At 43.3% G+C, this 18,500-nt stretch overlaps 1 protein-coding gene across 11 annotated transcripts in view; it reads right to left on the bottom strand.

The window, feature by feature from the left end:
- Positions 1-232: 232 nt before the first annotated feature.
- Positions 233-18,500, bottom strand: part of tanc2b (tetratricopeptide repeat, ankyrin repeat and coiled-coil containing 2b) — a 117,944-nt gene continuing 99,676 nt past the window's right edge. For 9 of the 11 annotated variants that reach the window (XM_044014162.1, XM_044014163.1, XM_044014159.1 and 6 more), the window contains 19 exons: positions 16,977-17,208; positions 16,081-16,250; positions 15,560-15,838; positions 14,600-14,767; positions 13,728-13,888; positions 12,815-12,923; positions 12,539-12,661; positions 12,150-12,386; positions 11,852-12,064; positions 11,252-11,345; positions 9,995-10,128; positions 9,703-9,826; positions 8,538-8,713; positions 8,276-8,408; positions 7,260-7,289; positions 5,914-6,005; positions 5,500-5,646; positions 5,279-5,379; positions 233-5,164 (listed from right to left, as the gene is read on the bottom strand). In XM_044014162.1, coding sequence (XP_043870097.1) covers positions 3,094-5,164; positions 5,279-5,379; positions 5,500-5,646; positions 5,914-6,005; positions 7,260-7,289; positions 8,276-8,408; positions 8,538-8,713; positions 9,703-9,826; positions 9,995-10,128; positions 11,252-11,345; positions 11,852-12,064; positions 12,150-12,386; positions 12,539-12,661; positions 12,815-12,923; positions 13,728-13,888; positions 14,600-14,767; positions 15,560-15,838; positions 16,081-16,250; positions 16,977-17,208 — 4,794 coding nt within the window. In that variant the 3' untranslated portion in view covers positions 233-3,093. The remainder of the gene's footprint in view (positions 5,165-5,278; positions 5,380-5,499; positions 5,647-5,913; positions 6,006-7,259; positions 7,290-8,275; positions 8,409-8,537; positions 8,714-9,702; positions 9,827-9,994; positions 10,129-11,251; positions 11,346-11,851; positions 12,065-12,149; positions 12,387-12,538; positions 12,662-12,814; positions 12,924-13,727; positions 13,889-14,599; positions 14,768-15,559; positions 15,839-16,080; positions 16,251-16,976; positions 17,209-18,500) is intronic. The other 2 variants (XM_044014160.1, XM_044014158.1) reach the window with 1 other exon arrangement.

The following is an 18,500-nucleotide window of genomic DNA, read 5'->3' on the forward strand; positions in this document are numbered from 1 at the left end:
ACAAAAAAAATACTAAAATAATATTTTTGCTTTATTGTATTGAATAGACACTTATTACAGTGTCGACAAACTGGCGTATGTGGTTATGTGGACCAAAATCATGAGAAAAAAAGTTAAATGCAATAACTGACTGAATGTTGGGTGTGTTTCAGTTGATGACCATTTCCAAATGTTTCTTTTCTCCCCCATTACACCGGCCTGACTTTACAGATTACAATCAGTTGGCATGAGATAAAAACACAGTCTTTTTATTGTTTTTAATTAAACGTTTTATCACAGCGATCTGAAAGCTCACATTTACAGACAACAGAACTCTGCTCAGCAAGCAAATACATTAAAATAAAATAAAAGAACATTTTTCCCTTTCGTCTGGTGAGGTTGAAGGAAAATGATAAGGATAGTTTAGGGACAGCAGTCTCCTTATCTTGATCCAAACACTGTTATCATACACCAGAGCCAGGACACTGCTATACATGTTTCTGCTTGAGCTTATGGAAAGAATAGAACATGCATCAGACTATTTACAGCAAACTAATATACACACACAGCTTGAAAACCATACACCCTCAAATATCCTTAACTTAGAAGTCTTGTTTATATCAAGTATCTTACAGGTAAAACCTTCATTTCTGTAAAGATAAGTAGGGCAATTCTCTTGTAGCAGGTGAAACTGAGGATGAACAGGACACAGTTTAGAGGAACTCTCATTAGAATTCTTTCTTTTTTTTATCCACAACCAAAATAAAATGTTACAGACAAATGGTCTATAACTTTTCGCACATATACAAATAACTTGAATATTGTCTTTATTCCACTTTTTCAGGCAAACTCCAAATATGGAGATTATGGGTTACTGAAATATCAGTCATACATATGCTGTATATATTATTTTTTTGCAGTGGATTTGACTAATGTTCAAGGTGTGTGCAGGACCAGTGGATTAGACTGGCTCACTCTGATATATATATATATTTTTTTAAATTAATACTTAAATATAATGGGTCTTTTCAAACATACTTGCTCAACTAAGGAACCAGAGCTGGACGGAGTGGATTATCTGAGCCAGTATGTACAACTTGTGCTAGAAAGTCTATACATGTTCTCCATTTTTAAAAACATTTGTTTTGCTCTTTGCTCTATTGTCACTCATCACTGCTTTGTAAATCATATAATGATAGTGTCTGTGATAGTCTGCGATCATCAGGTCTGACAACATCGCACACCCAGTTTATCCGAATTCAACAATCATAACAACACGGTAAGTAAATTACATAAAGTGCACCCTTAGTTAAGAACTTAACAGGCATTTTTAGTGCAGATGTGGTGGAATAAAAATGCATCATGGGTAAAAAGAAATGCAGGACTAAGGGAAACATCTGGAGCAGTGGCCATGTATGCATTTGCTTGCTTTTAGTCGCTGAGCACAATCCATGTTAACCCATCACTAGCAATATGTTCTGTTGTACCATCTACTCTTTTTTGAATGAAAATACAGTGTCATCATGTACTGAGGAGGGACAAAGGCAAACTCTGGTGCTGATGTGCCATGTGATAAAAAATCATCTCAAGATGATCAAAGAAAAATCTTTGTTATTTTTTTTTTTTTTTTACCAATGATTCAAACTATAAAACACACTTATTGCACCCATTAATGTCTAATACAGCAACCTGTCCTTAAATCAAGATTTAGAAGTTCTGAAATACAAAATGCTTGTACAAAACTACAGGAATTAATGCTCTACTTGTTTAAATAAGCAAGTGACCAAGCAAGTGCTCCATGAGGTCTGCAGCCCCAACACAGTAAGGATACTAAAAAGAAAAATCTCACTCTCAACCTCAGAAATCAGGTGATGTGACTCATTTAAAAAAAAAAAGAAAAAATTCAATAAACGCAAAACACTGATGCAATTATAGGAGTGTGCAATAAATGCATTGTTATTTTGTTATTATCAGAGTTTTATATCTACTGTTATCTAATATTCTGGTTACATTTGATTCCGTCTGTGTTTTCTAATTCAGAACAGAAAAAAACAGGTTGATCGACCAATTGACGGGAAATGAATTGTAGTTTCATCATTTATAAATATTTTTCTTATAATTTATAAATTATTTTGTAGCAAAAATAAATATTCACTGGCTCTAGCTTTGATGGGTTTTGGTTGATGTTTGAAGAGGTTGCCTCGGGTTTCTGAGAATTACATTGGGCGTGTTTTCTGTAGCACAAAAAAAACGAAACAATAAAAAAGAATCTGCAAATGAATAGAGAATGAAAACTGTTAGTTGCAGCATTAGTTTACAGTAAAGACATATCGCTGTATAAAAAGCATCCTCTTAAATCCAACCACACCACAAACTTTTATTTTGACAGAATGGAGGTAACAATATCATTCAAAGTTGGCCTGTGTCCCTCCTTCCTTATCCTGCTCGCATTTCCACATTCATATGACTAGCAGTGGGACACAAAGGCAGGATTAACAGAATATAATTCAAATGCAAACTATGTTTTGTTTTTATTCCTATGTACAATATATAACTTAATTATAAATATTGTCATTTTTCTCTAAGTACTGAGTTGTTGAGCCATTTGTATTTTCTGAGCAATGTACAGTATTGAACATATAATATTGTATTACATAGAATAGAGCCTACGAGCAACCTTGCTGAAGAGCACACTTTACTTTGAAAGAACAGAGGATGGATAGAGTGTCCACGAGTGGAGTCAAATTATTAGTACTTTCACTCTTACAGTCCCACCTGTTGTGTTCACATGTAGGAACTTTGTGCCACACAACATTTTGGAAGTGCACGGGTCTTTGAATTTAGGACATTCCTGTTAACCTACCTGTGTGCAGAGTATGAGAATGAAATAATCGCTTGACTGTTGTGTTTTTCCACATAAGTTAATGTCTGATACCCTATGTGTGTGTGTGCCAGCTGTATGGTTTTCTCTCAGACTGGATTTGTCTCATATGAGTTCTTTGAGACAGGTTTGTCCGTACGACAATCAGCAGCGTCTGCTGTTCAGCCAACTGTTTTTCTCCTCTTACTGCCTCCAACAAGCCCAGTCTGACCAACCAGTCACAGACAGGCCCATTACACATTTGATTCCACAAACGGTCTCTTTGGTTTGATGGGGGAGGTGGGACCTTGGGTGCGGGAGTCACGTGAGAGCTGGCGGTACATGTTGTCCTGGTAGGCCTGTGCCACAGGCAGAGTCCTGGCCACCTTGACATCCGGGTAGGTTGGCACCTGGCTGACCCGCTCCAGGATGTCACCACTGCCACGGGAGCCATTAGCCAGTTTACCCAGGGAGGGGGGCTGGGGCTGGGTGTAGTAGTCCTCTTCCAACAGGTGTCCATTTTGGGCATTATTGGTTTTGTTGTAGTAGGCTATATTGCCCAGTGAGGCTGGTGGACTGTAGGTGGAGCCTTGCTGGACCAGCTGGCCAGGTGAGGTGGGGCTAATTGCAGAGTCCATGGATGTCATGGCCCTGGACCGCGAGGGCTGATGCAGGTACTGCTGAGTCCGCGCTGTCTTATCGATGATGCCCATGAAGGGTGTGTTTCGAGAGCGGGTGGCCTCGCCTGGATAAAGGCCCCCACCACCCTGCGAGGGAGAAATGGGAGAGATGTCATCACAGCTGCGCTCGTATGTGGCTTGCAGGGGAATTTCCATCTGCTGAATGGAAGAGGAAGGCCTGAAACCTGGCGCCAAATTCGAGGTGGATCCAGTCGAGATGTTGTTGCTCGAGGGGGAGAATCGAAGGCCTACACTCTGAGAATGAATGAGAGGCCTGGGGGTGGGCACATGCTGCTTCAGCTCAGTTGTATTGGCACTGACGGGACGTCTCACCATATGGGAGATTTCAGGAGATCCCAGCTGACAGGGGGGCATGGCATTTGCACGTTCTAGTACATGTTCAGAGACTGGATAGTAGGCAGCTGACTGGCTGCGGCTTATCTGAGGTGTCTGGCTGTAACGGATGCCCCCTGGGCCACCACTGCTGGCGCGGTAGGCAGAGGAGGGGCGCTGGGGTAGCTCATCCTTCAACAGGCTCGACTCCATAACCCCTCCTCGGCCGCCGTGCTGACAGAGGGCCCCAGAGCTGAGGCTGGCCTGGACCTGAGGCATGGACCGTCCATCCAGCGAAGGCTGGTACACCAGTCGGCTTTCCACATCCACTGAACCCCCTTGGTAGCGCCCACCCATGGAGTGGCCCATCTGGCCACCATAGCTGCTGTTGCCCATCACATTGCTGGGCTGATTTGTGCGGACTATTTGGGCTATAGAGGGCTGCAGACGAAGGCCTTGAGCTTGGTGGTGCTGGGAGGACAAAGACGGCTGGGAGCTCAGTTGGAATGAGCGCTGGCTGCTCATCTTCGAGAGGGGAGATTTGGGTCGGCCAGGGAGCTGCTCTGTCTGGTAGCGAACAGGTGACCCAGACTGGGACCTGTAGAGACAAACACTCTCTACAGGAGGACTAGATCTATACTGAGCAGCTCGACGTAAAGGGGAAGGCGGGGGGCTTTGGTGATCCATCCCCTGACCCCCAGTACCCATAGGAGGCGGACTGAAGCGGTAAGACGGCTGATGCACTGGGGAGGTGTGAGTTGGACTGTGTCGGTAGTGGGAGTTTTGATGCGTTGGGGATAAAGAGGGCGATGTGGTCTGGTATGTCCCGCGTGTTGGAGATGACATGGAGGACGAGGTGGGGTGATATTCATAGGGCTGGCCCATGGGCGAACCTCCAGTTAAATATATTTGATCAGGATGTGTAGGGGACAGTGGTGGACTCTGAATTATAGGAAGGCTGGAAGGATTGGTGAGAGAATCAGGTGGAGGCAGACCCATAGACATAGCCTCTAATTCCTGCTCCAGGTAGTCCTCATCCTCAAACAGGTCCTGGACAGGCTCCATGTCCTCCAGACGGGGCTCTGGGGGAGGAGGAAGAGGCATGGACAAGGACAGGGACTCCTCCTCTTCTGGGGGAGGTGTAGGAGGAGGGGACGGAGGAGGCTCCAGTTCCAGGTCCTGCTGCTGGTGGTCCTCCTGGTTGAGCTGGTGACACTCTTCCTCCACCCTCTGGAGCAACCGCTGGATCTCTCGGTTGTTGGGACACTGCTTTATGGCTTCATTCAAGTCCTCTAAGGCTTCAGGAAATTGTCTGAAAACAGTAGAGTAATAGTTAATGTTGTTCAGGTGGGTTTTGGGGAATTGAAGAGCATGTGCAGGTGTAAGTAAAGACTGTAGCTACAGAGAATATTTTAAAATGCTGTACCTGCTGCTACGCTTGGCGCGTGCCCTGGCATAATATGCTTCATAGGATTTTGGTTTCAGTTCAAGTGCCTTCGTAGCAAATTCCTCAGCCATCCCAAAGTCCTGGAAATAGAGCAGAGGAGAACAATACTGAACACCCACAACATATTCATACAACAGCTGTACTGCTCTGCCTATTTCATCTGCACCGTTTATATCGATACAGGCATTCTACTGACTTACGTTCATTTTCCTTCGACATCGGGACAGGTTGAGGAAAAGCGATACTTTTAGTTCCCTGAATGTCTTGAGGTCCTCGCTGAAGCCTTCGCGTGGAAACTTTTTGAGTGCGTACTGATAACGCTGTGCTGCCTCCTTCACCTTCCCCTTCTGTTGGACAAACAGGAAGGGATGTTTAGTTATTATTGTTTCAAATCAGAAGTTTTTTACTGACTGTAAAACCCTTGTTATGTCCTTGACTCATAAGATAAGAAAGAAAACATACATTTGTATTTCTCATCCAGTGACACCGAATGAGTGTCCTAGCTTGAAGTCAAATTTTTAAATTTAGATTTCACGGTTATTTATAAGTTTTGCAGACACTTCATAATTCACACAGCGTAATCTGAGCAGCCGGTCCAATTCTCCTGTTCTGACCTTGTAGAAGCCGTCCCCCTCCTCGATGAGTTTGCTGAGTAAGATGATCATGATGTCGGGTTTGGAGGTGGCCATGGCCCATGTGGCAGGACCTGAATAACACAGGAAGAAAGAAAGAAAGAAAGAAAAAAACACAGTGAGAATGATACGCAGTACCATTTAAAGGAGGAGGAAGGCAGGAGCGACTGGGAGTCACACTACACACAACATTAATATCAGGGATGAGTACAACACCCAAAATGGAAAATGGATGAAAAAGGACAGGCAAAGATTACAAAAATCTGCTCTGAAATCCCGAGAACACTGTGACCTCACTATAGGATACCACACCTGGGTCAAAGAGTATTTGCCAATAATTATGATCCCCTTTTTTAATCCCATTGGGAGTTTGAAACATTTTTAAATAACCCCAAATAAATGATTCAAATTAACTTGTGCAATTATCTGCAAATAGGTTTTGGCCCAGGCATAACCATTGTAGATAATACTGTACAAAAAAAGGTTCATGCTGTTATGTCTTTCTATTGAGACACATTTTTTTTTTTGCAAATGTACAATAATTCTCTGTACGACTTAGTCATTCAGGGATGAGAAGCAGGAAAACACTGATCCCCCGATAAAAGACTTCATCCCTGCACAATTTTTCATGACTATACAAATCAAACACAGTGCCTTGACTGAAAACTGATGTGTATGTTCTGTAAATGTAGCAACAGCAACCCTTGACATAGGTACACACACCACAGAGAAGAAAGAGGGTCTTGCACAAAGGAACACAGGGCAGATAAACGATAAACAAAAAGAAGCAAGCAAGAGGGATATAACAGAGCTCTGCAGGCGTGAGCTGTCCTCTGAGCTGCTGCAGGTGGAGGAGGTGAGGGTAGGAAATGCTGCTGACTGGCCTCGCTTACACTGAGAAACCGGTCTCGGGGATGAAAGATGCACAGTACAAGTGGTTTTATCGCCCCTGTCCGCGGTGGCAGTGGCACAAAGAGTAATTACAAATACATGCATATCTGCTAAATCACAACCACGCAAAGTGTTACTGTGGGCTTTCCATCATGCATCTGTGGGATGGGAGGTCAACACCTTGATATGACGTCACAAGCTGGAGGCTGGGCATGCTGTCATTAACCACTTTGAATGTTAGCATCTACCTCTAGACAATCCCGACTGCATCACTGTCAGTGCTAATACCTTTGCATGTTATTATTTGTCAGTTTGAGGGATGTTTTTGGTAGCTAAGCTCGCCTGCCGACACATAGGACGACACAGACAACACAGAGAGAGGAGATAGAGCTGTCAAAATGCCTGGTGGGGTGAGAAGTCGACAGCCTTGGCTTTACCTCGGGGCCGACTGGGCAGCGTCTGACATCCTGGGGCCGGAGAGAGAGGCGGGGAGGAGAGAGAGGTGGAGGACGGGCAAGAGGGGGTGTAGGGTGGCGGAGGGGAGGAGGACATGAGCAAGGGAGAGTAGTGTAAGAGGGAGGGCAGAGGAAGGAGGGGGGACAGAATTGCCAGAGAAAACAGCGGTGTGGGAGTGTGTAGGAACAAGGAGAGGAATGAAAGAGAGATGAACAGGAGGGTGAAAGAGAGGTGATGGCGGTGGTGATGGCGGTGGTGGAGGAGGAGGAAAAGTGAGAAAAGGAACACAAAAAAGCAGCAGTGAGAAGCGGAGATAAGTGCCTGAGCAAAGAAAAAAAAAGGAAAAAAAAAAACATAGATACCAAAAAGAAACACCACAAGCGCTAATAACAACCTGTCTCTGAGCAACTGCAAAGAAAAAGAGGGAGGGGACGTGATTGAGAGAGAAACAGGGAGATATTATAAGTGACAGAGACAGAGGTACAGCGAGAGACAGAGAGAGAGAGAGAGAGAGAAAGAAAGATAGAGACAGAGAGAGAGAGAGACAGAAAGAGAGCAAAACAACACACTGACAACTGTTGTACAACAAAAAGAAAGACACATTAGTGCCATAAATAGCTGAGGAGAAGCAGCATGGTGTGGCAGTGGGTGGCGGGATGACATACGCACAGTAGCAGGAAGTTGTTTAAGCTACATGGAGACATAATCCTGAATCCATGGCTTAGTGCAGTAAAATGCCACAGTGCTCTATAATAACCAGCAGGAAGAGTGTAATAAAAAGTGTCTTCCACTCTGCAATATAGTAATCTCTCATGCAGCTCATGCTTTAACTCCAGTGCATGGTCTTTTTAGCCAAAATACAATCGCAAATTAGGTCTCATTTCTTGGCAGGCAAATGACCTTTCATTATGGTGCTTCAGAACAACAAGGCCATTATTCAGAGCGGCCCTTTGTGTTTGTCGAGGGTAGGCTCTTTAGTCTGTCAACCTGCTCTTACCTATCTTGGCTCCCTTCTTGAGTAAGGCGACCACCACCGACGTGTTTCTGCAGCCCACCGCTCTGTCGAGAGGACGCATGCCGCTGTAGTCTACATGCTCTATCATGGCCCCGTGGTCAACCAAGAACTGGACCTGAAAAGACAAAGAAAACATAAGCATACATCCCATAAGATGTAAATACACTTAATGTTACTAAGAAACACATTCTATTTGGATCCTTTTTGGATCCACTTTTTTGCCCCTGTGCCGCCAGGCACCTACCACTTCAGAATCGCCATAGAAAGCCGCCAGGTCGAGGGGTGTGCGTCCGTTCTTGTCAGCGTGGTCGGTGGCAGCTCCACTCTCTACCAGGTAGCGAACCACGGGTAAATGGCCCTTGAGACAGGCCCAGCTCAGAGCGGTCAGACCTTCCTTATCCATCAGAGACAGAGAGGCTCCTGTGGAAAGAAGCTGCCACAGTGAATCCCTGTTCTCCTCTCCTCTTGTACATGTCAGACAGTGGCGAGGATTGTAACTAAACCAGCTCTGTACTACAACCAAAAAGGTGAAAATGTCGCACACAAAATGTCTGCGCAGGAAAATTCAGCTGCTTTGGTTCCCACCTAAATGAGTTGGTCAGTACGTGTGTGAGTGTGTGTTCAGCTCTGGATCCACACACACGATTTGGGTTGGACCAAAGCAGGCGAACGTCACTTCTCTTCATGTTTGTTAAACAGGACGTGACTGATACCAGTGTGTTTACATTTATATTCTTTGATCCTCACTAAAACACATTGTTAAATATGTGGGAAAGTGTGTGTGGATTCATTGAAACCTCATTTTTAATCACTTTTTTAATCATTCAAATTTGGCTTGGTGGTTAGTAACACATTTTCCTGTGGGGTGACAAAGTCAGAAGAGATATTTTTATCACTTCACAGGGATTTTAATTATTTATTTATTTTATTATATTATATTATTATATTTTATATTATTTATTTTTATTTATTATTTTTGGATTATTGGATTTATGTCAGTTTCTGACAGTTTCTTTCACTAATTTGTAATTACTGCAAACAGTAATAACCCCTCTGTGGTCACAGTGTGCTTTGTTGTGTATGAGACTGATGGTTCATACAGTGCTCTGGAAAAGCTGTAGGGCACCACTAGCTTTGTTGTTTTGATGTCTGTCACATTCTGTGATCTGTGGTATTTGAAAGTTACTCAGTTAAAATCATATGTACAACATGCGTATTTAACGCTCTAGCATGTCATAAATAAACCTGGTGTAATAGATCTTTTTTATATTTGTCAGCCATTGTTAACCATTTTCTGGTTGTGTTCCAATAAGGTGATAGATAAATAATTCCACCGTATGGTTATTTTAGCATGGCTGGTTTTAGTTTTATATGAAAATGAAACAACATATTGGGACATGACAAGTTACCTTGAGCCAGTAAAAACTCCACCGTTCCCAGGTGTCCCTCTGAGGCAGCCATCATCAGTGGGGTTCGACCCTGCTTGTCAGCTAAGTTGACATCTGCCCCATGTGTGAGGAGGAGGTCTACGATCTATGAAAGGAAACGTCAACAATCAATTTTATCCAATGAAAATGTATGGTTTGGGAAGCATAGAGGCTCCTTTATTGCCTCTTCGGATAAGCAAAGTTAACTCTTGGTGGTCTTTTTCAAAGCATGCTGTCCAACTTTAAGGAAAGAGAGATCAGACAGACAACTAACCTGCCAGTGTCCCTGTCGAACGGCACTGAACAGCGGGACAATGCCACGTCTGTTGGACTGGGCCACTGCTGCACCCTGCTCCAGTAACAGACGACAAACCTCCAGCTTCCCCCGACCAGAGGCTGCAGTCAGAGCTGGGAGCACACACCAACACACAAGCATGTAAGTAGGGTCTCTACTGTTTTTTTTTTAGCTACTTGTCAGCAGCGGAAACAACATATACATATTTACATATCATCATTAAGTGCCAACACTCAAGGAGCAACACTAAGTATTCCCTTTCTTTTTTTTTTTCTCCGAGTGAAATATCTGGCTCTTCAGCAGTTAAATGCTCCACTATGTTCACTAACTAATCACCTGCTGTGTCAGCTGTTAGGTAAAGAGCAGGTTGTAAACCGTTCTTCTCGGAAAAATGCTGCTTGCTGGGGCCAAAAACATGATGCCAGTGAAAGCAGGAAGAGTGATCCAAATAAGACACACAAGACAACCAGACAGTTAGTGGAATTAGATTATAAAGCTCTGCAAAGAAAATCAGAGCTGCAGATGCAGGTTGTTCAACACTATGATCAACCCCCCTCATCACTGTTGTCTTTTTTTGTTTTACAGTGCATTATAAGAATATGAATTATTTGATTAGTATTATTATTTGGTTTGAATAAAGTTATACTCTACAGGGGGCGAGAAGAGAAGAGAAACTTGAGATTTTCTAAGAGCATACACAAACAACAGAATGAGTCCCCCCTCTCGAAATGACAATGAGAAGCAGTCTTTCTAATACCCCAGGAATAATGCTCGCAATGAGGTTTCATGGCTTGAGGTTAAAACAATACATTATGTTTCTCAACACCCTGCCACAGTGCAATCAGACGAGTCATTTCTAAGCACCCCAGAGCACAGTCATCCATCCCTCTCTTCCTCTCCCCTGCCCCTCCCCTGTGTGCGAGCCCAACCCTGTCTCTGCTCCAATGACACCACCGCACTGCCATCAGCATCTGACGCAGCAAACAGCACAAGCAGTAGACACACACACACACACACACACACACAAGAACAATCTCACACAACCGCACTGCAGCGCTCTGCCTCGTAGTGCCACACAGAGGAACCTTACCACAAAACACTTCATAGACAGGCTTAAAAATGTCTCTTACAGTACATTTACCCAACAATTCCACAACTACACAAACCATTAGGCGTAAACAAGTCATCTGTCAGTATTGATTTCCAGTATTGTCTGGCTGTAGCAGGTGTTCCTACCTGTCTCCCCCCACAGGGTGTCAAAGTTATTGATTTGAGCCCTCTCTACCTCCTCTTCATCTTTCTCAGGCAGGTCCAGCAGGTAGGACACGATCTGATAGGGGAAAAAAAGATTCAATGTGACAAAGATTAACCAACAGAGGATCACAAATAAATATTAGAATTTAATCTAATTAAAACAGCTTTATTTTAGAAGAACCTCAATCAACATTAGCAAACACAATGACTCTCACACCGTGGGATCATTATCAAATCTCCTCACACTAGCACTCTATAGCTAAAAGTTCAAGGAGTTTCTTTTAATTAACCTCTAATAGCTTTGTAGGGTCCTCATTTGTGGTGGTAAAATGCAAAATACTGCAAAGGTGCCAGCAAAGACACGGAAGAAGAAGTAACCATTGCTGCACTTAAAACAGATCAGACTAATATTTGGCAGCTGTTCTTTAATCTTAGAAATGACTATGCTGAACTCAACTGAGAAATAATTAAGTAAATGTACTTATTTTACTGCAATTCTGCCTATTTTAATTTATTAAGGGTTAAACTTGGCCGTAGCAGCAGTAGTAGTGAGACATGAGGACAATAAAAGTCATTGTATACCTCTGTGTATCCCATACTGGCTGCAGCGATGAGAGCCTGCTGGACTGCGTGGCTCTTGGTGAAAGCCGCCTGTTGTTGTGTCTGTGGTGACTGCTGTTGCTCCTGTGGTGCCATGCACCAGTCACACTGGATCAGGAACTTCACCACTTCCATATGGCCCCTCAGTGCCGCATGGACCAAAGCGCACTGGCCATTCTTATCCAGGTGGTCTACCTGTTTACAGGACGTGGATTTCATTAGAGACGGGGAATGAGCACAGGAAGCTGGACGGCTGGAAAGAATCCGTCCGATTCCATACCTTTGCTCTCCTGCGGCAAAGCGCAGTGACGATGGCCATGTGTCCCCCGGCGGCAGCGTAGCCCAGCGGCGTGAGGCCGCTTTCAGACGGGGCGTCGACGGAGGCGCCGAACTCAAGCAGCAGAGCCACCATGTCCATGTAGCCCAGGTGTGAGTGGACACATAGGACGGGGGCATTGTTCAGCACCTCTGTTCGGTAGTTCACATTGGCACCGCCCATCATCAGTAATCGACTCACCTGGACACATACACATAATAATAAATAATTAAAAAGTCTATATTGAAATTCTGTCTAAGTCCAGAGAGCGGTAGCCTCCTGTGAAGGACATTTCCAGTGCTACTGAAATATTCTTCAAGTATGACCCCCCTCTGCCATGCTGGAGCCTGTACCTTGATGTTGGGAGTGTAGAGGTTTCGGAGTGAAGAAAGTGCAGCTGAAAGGCCCTCTGTGCTGTATGAGACCCACAGACCTTGCAAGATGGATGAGGAAACCCCAACTTTCTTGCTGAGACCCTTGAACAGAGAGATAAACATTCAGTGCCAAAGGACCTCTGCATGTGTGAGAGAGTATTTTACACTGCAGATGTAGGCGGAGACACATATAGCATGAACGAACGAGGTATTGCCTCAAAGGAGGAATTTGCCTCATCTAGTGTGTGATGATACCTTAAAGATATGTGCTTTGAGGATGTGATGGCCCAGTTCAATAGTCTGCTGTCTATTCAGCTTGTTCTCCTGCCGAGAAAACCAGAAGGCCAGTAGGGTGTGACCGCTCCTGCAGAGACGACAGGCACAGAATCTTTCAGCACTTGAGACATGAGGTCATGATGCTGCATCGCTTTTAACTGAATCAATTCATGACACAAGAAATCATGTTAATTCCTCTTCCAGATCAACACAACGTAGCTGCGACTAACAGAGAAAATTGTATTTATACATGACTGATTAACTGCACAGTTAGATTGTTTCCTCATAAGAAAATCTCTGCATGTTACAGAGTGAACTACTAACAGCCTGTAGATCCATTAATCATCCCATCTTCTGGTACAACTAATCAACAGTAATTAAGAACTATGATTAGGTAAAAGTCAAAGTCATTTGTGTTATTAATCAGAATCAAAAAACTTTTTTAAATCAGCTGAGACAGAATACATACAGAATTAACATAAACTGAACAACCTTCAAGATAAGAGTCATCAGGAGACAGATTGTGATCATTGGGTGCTATCATAGTTACCTGACGTCAAAGTATTTCCCCCACAATACTCAAAATATCACAAGCTACCACGTCACTGCCCACTTTGTTTGGAAACAAAATGACTACAGACAGATGAACGGACGCACGGACAGAAATTAGGAAAACTAAATGCTGAAGGGGAGAATCCTTTAATAATGTTCAGTTCTTTCACTTTTCATGGCCTCTCTCTGCTCTCTCTCACCACAGTGTATTGTTTACAGAAACTTTAGAAGCAAAATGCTGTTTTCTTATGACCCTAATTCAGCTTTATCAGTCTTTATCCCCCACATACGAACACTTCTATCATCACAGAGAAAACATATTAATCCTGCCTGTCCTTACCTGGGATCACAGAGAAACTTTGTCTTCTCTCCTTCTTCTCTCCAGATGAGCCACTCCCTGAAGGAGGGGTGGACAAACATCCTGGTGCCATCCCTCCTCTTCACCAGGAAGACTGACAGGTTGTCTACACGTTGCTGGAAATCCTCCCAGTCCAGCGTGCCCTGCAGCCACAGGCGTTGTCTCAATGAAACACTTTTATCACTTCCGAACATACTGACACAGTCCTCTGAAGTGTAGATGAGTAGGCAAATAGAGTTGCTTGACTTTGCCTGCTATCTACACTCCAGAGGACATGATGACGTGGGGGAATGAGAACCTTGAGTGTTTAAGTCAAGAGAGCGTTGGAACATGCTAATATTAGCTATGCTTTTTTGTCATGGAAACAAGAAATCTACCTGATTGACTTCAACAGACTTTAAAAACCCTTAATTTAAAGCAATAACCTTTAAATTTACCAAAGTCTTTTTATATTACATTAATTCCTTTAACCCTTAGTGCTCATGCACCGTTGGTAATAACTCCTTATATGGACATTTGCGATAATTGTGCACAAAACTGACAATTTTTCTCTTATTTTTATGTCAACTGTGAATTATTTAATCAGATTGTCTATACAGGTTGTGCTGAAAAAACAACAACAATATAAGACACTATATTGCACATTCTTATAGCCTCTACGTTTTAAAATAGTAAAGGAAAAAGCAGCCTTAACACTCTAAGGACGAGTTCTAAGGGTTAAAGAGCCTCAAACATCATTACCTCTGTTAAGACACCGGCATGATACAGAACTTTAAAACAGAGCTGCTGAAAAGTTAAAACGAGCAAGGGAAATGTAAACATAAAATGTAGATCATTCATTTACTGTTACAAACCTCAAGTGAACCAGAGTTGATGGCCTGATATATCTGCTCATCAGTCAGCGGATGAAGCGAGGCCACGGCCACGTTGAGCAGAGGCAGCGCCCGCTCGAACGACGACTGCGTGGGGAAGCGCATGTTGCACTGTAGCAGGTAAACCTCCGCGAGGTTGACTGGAACCACCTGTGGGAAGACCAAGACAACCTGAGTCACAATGCTGATTTCATCAGGATCACCGCAACAGAGCATAAATAATGCACTGTGTCTGTGAAGCACGTCTTCAACGATTCCACATGGTTTTTCCTCAGGAGAAGAGAAAGTGAATTTATTAGTTGTCATTCTTTTATGGAGCCTGGAAGCACTCCTGAATACATGAAATGAAATGAATCTCGGGCTGCAAAATACACTTTTTTTATATAGTGAAATACATACTAATGCAATTCAACAGCCTTATTTATCAAAAAGGTGTTTGAATCTGAATCAAAAACAGAGATTTTATGACTCCCATATTGCCTGAGCAAACTATGAGCAATAAGATTATAGTTTGTATCAGACGATATCACCTCGATCTCTTCTCCATATGAATCCAGTTAAGTTCTACTGTGGGCAACAAGTTGTGCCGTTTTTCACCTTTAGATTTTTAGCTATTTGGCACCATTAAAATGTGCTGCTTTAGCTATTAGCAGGTCTCCTTTGCAAAGACCTATTGATGCCTATAAGACCTATAAACTTCATAGAGGCCTAAACAACAAGGTCATGATGAACCACGTACACTCCGTGTAAATGTCAAATCAACTTTTTACAAGGATGATTTATGTTATTTATGGTGGTTATCACTCCAATAAATGTACAAGTGTTTACGTGCAGACCTGCCAGACCATCATTATTTACATTCACAATGATCAGGGGAAAAAAAACATTTGTAACAATGTTAAACTGGATAAGTTTAAGCCAAACTCAGCAGCAAAGACAAACCTTATAGCTGGAGCTTTTGAGGACAAGGTAGCCCTTCTCGATGAGGTCGAAGGTGAGTTTGAGGTACAGATAGGAGCCCTGACTCAGGGCCTTGAGGTGGGCGCTGAGCTTGCCGAAGGTGGTGTTGTCCATCTTGCCGTTGAGCGAGATGTTGTTCTGGATCTCTGGGCTGCTGTGGATGCGGTGCAGGATGTAGCCCTGCAGGTCCTGGTCTATGGCATCGTTTTCCTCAAGGCTGTCCAGGGAGATGCGGTGGAATGGCAGTGCATTGGTGATCTCCTGAAGAGTCACAAACATTTCAGTCAGGCACTTCTTTTTTTGGGGATATATTGATGTAGACATCTTGACGATAACGTGAGTCAGTCCAACAACATGCTGTACATAAGTGATGTACTGAAGGATAAAGCAAAACACACCCCAAAATCAGATGAAAACACCTTATCTTCACCACTGCATTCATACGTTATCACTACAGTCTCCAATCTCTCTCCTATAATCCTAACCTCTAATCCATCCTGTACCTGTAATGTGGTTCTCACTGTGACCACCAGTTTGAGCCAGTGAGGGAACTTATTGATGGTTTTGGAGAGGAAGGACACAATGGTGTCTCCGTAGTCTGGCTTGTGGAACTCTGCCTCGTTCAGTCCGTCAATGAGGATGATGAGATCCTCGTCCGAGCTGATCTTCCTCTCTGAGAAAACGACATGAAAACAGCTTTAAGAACAGACAGAAGTTTAGGCAATAAATGATGGAGTGTCATGAAAAAGAGCATTAAGAATTAAGATTTATTTCAGATTTAAATATATTTTCAAAAATGAATCAGTCAAGATTTTGTTCCCATCTCTGTTTCTTTCTCCTGGCCGAGTTATTACATATGTTTTCCTTCTTTCTTTAAGATTACAATCTAATTGATAATTTAATCAAATGACATGAACATTAGGTTACTGACAAGTTCATTATTCACTGATCACCGATTTATGGATAAATGACATCAGTGTGTCATGTTCACTGTGGACCTGTCCTCCTCCGGGTCTGAACAGTCAGAGAGAGAAAGTCTAACTACACTCCACTCACGTAACATTCCAGCTGCTGTGAGCCAGTGGGGGACCATAGTTACACACTCGAGTCCCAAAATGAATGCAGAGCCGGAAATCTAACTCACTGAGCCATGGCAGTGTGAGGAGAAGAAGATTTCACACTGCTTGAGCACACACGGTAAACACACATGCACACACATACACAAACACATGTACTTGAAGTATTTGCAGAGTGGAAAACTGGCCTGTGAAAATTGCTTTATTATATGCAATGACCCTGAAATAATCCTGTGGTTGTCAAGAGAAACACCAAAACATGGAGGAAATTATCAGTTAGATGCATTGTCCTGTATTTGAGTGAACCTGAGCAGGTATCTAACCTTTGTAAAGTGCATCCAGTGGCTCTAAGACTCCCCTCCTGAAGGAGGCCAGTGGGTCCTGCACGCAGGAGCGCAGACTCAGGATGCTCTGCAGGTGTGGCTCCCTCAGCAGCTGCTCTCTGTACGCGACGAGGTGTGGCGAGCGGCACAGCAGAGCGGCCACATTGTGCACAAACTCTGGCACCAAGCAGGTGTAGGCGTTGTCGGCCTGGCAGTAGTGATACGCCACCACCTGGGGGCGACAGAGAGTTATGGAGAAGGTTAAAGCCATGTCAGTTACAGAAAATGTAAAGTTTCCATTCCCTCCTGGTAACCCTAACCATGACTAAGCGTAAACTGATTCAAGATCAGTGTCAAGGAGTGGTGGAGTCAGGTGACACAGTTTTAAAACAACATTATTCTTTTTTTTTTACCAGGGCTCTGCTGCTTCAAAGCCGTTTTCTACAACTCATTTGGGATTGAGTCAGCTTCATGGTGGATGATTGCAGTATAATGAAACATAATACCTCTTGTTTCGCTGTACGGTTTTAGCCATTAATAATTCATGGCTTCCGGCTGCCAAGAGAGGTTCGAGGTTAGCTCATGCATGCTCATGTGTGAGATGAGTGTGGCACGAAGGAGTCAAGTGTTAAACTGTGTCATTTCACAGCTATGTACTGTACTTGAAACGTGTTAAAATGAATGATTCAGTAAATGAATGGAAAATCATCTTAGAAAGTACATGGAGCAACATAAGTGAATAGCAGAGGGCAAATGGATCATGTGAGAGGTTAGCCGACAAAACAATGGCAGCAGGTGAGACCAAACGCTCCCAGTGACTGAGAGATCACAAAGATTTTTCAGAGGCAGTGACAGCGATCAGAGGGCAGTGAGAAAAAATGGGTGGTGGGGGGAGACAGACTAATCAAAATGAAATGCTAATTTTTGGTCACTATGGAATAAAGGGCTTTAAAACAAAAGCAGTGAAAAAGGTAGTGAGCTCAATTATTAATGCACAGAGTTAACAAGATCTAATAGCTTGGCTGGGAAATGGCTTTCTGCAAGTATAAATATTTCATAAGGCTCCCTGGCAAAGTTGTTTTTTCTTTTTTAAACACATCTGCATAATACATCAGGCTGGGAGTGGGAATGCAGATGGCTAAGCTGCAGGGGAGAGGGGCTGCGGTGCAACAGTAGACAGAAAGGAGAGTGGGCAAAGGAGCAAGCAAGTTTCACACATAATGGAGAAAATACCAATATTCAGCACAATTTCAGCTGCATGAAAATATTAGGTTGAGCTACCACGTAAAAAAAAATCTGTGGGAGACAATGATAGCTTGCATGTGGTGAAAAATATTGGATTTCTTTTGAAAACTGTGATGTTGTTCCTGACAGAACTTGAGTCATGCTTGTGCTCGTACCATGGAGAGGCATTTTCAAAAGGGAGTGATATTGGTTGTTCAACCCACAATATAGTCAATAACCGACAAAAGAAATCAGAAAGGAAATGCCAACTTATATTATCTTGCAAGGCTTGGAAATTTC

Source organism: Solea senegalensis, linkage group LG18, assembly GCF_019176455.1.
Source record: "Solea senegalensis isolate Sse05_10M linkage group LG18, IFAPA_SoseM_1, whole genome shotgun sequence".
In the NCBI taxonomy this organism is placed as follows: domain Eukaryota; kingdom Metazoa; phylum Chordata; class Actinopteri; order Pleuronectiformes; family Soleidae; genus Solea; species Solea senegalensis.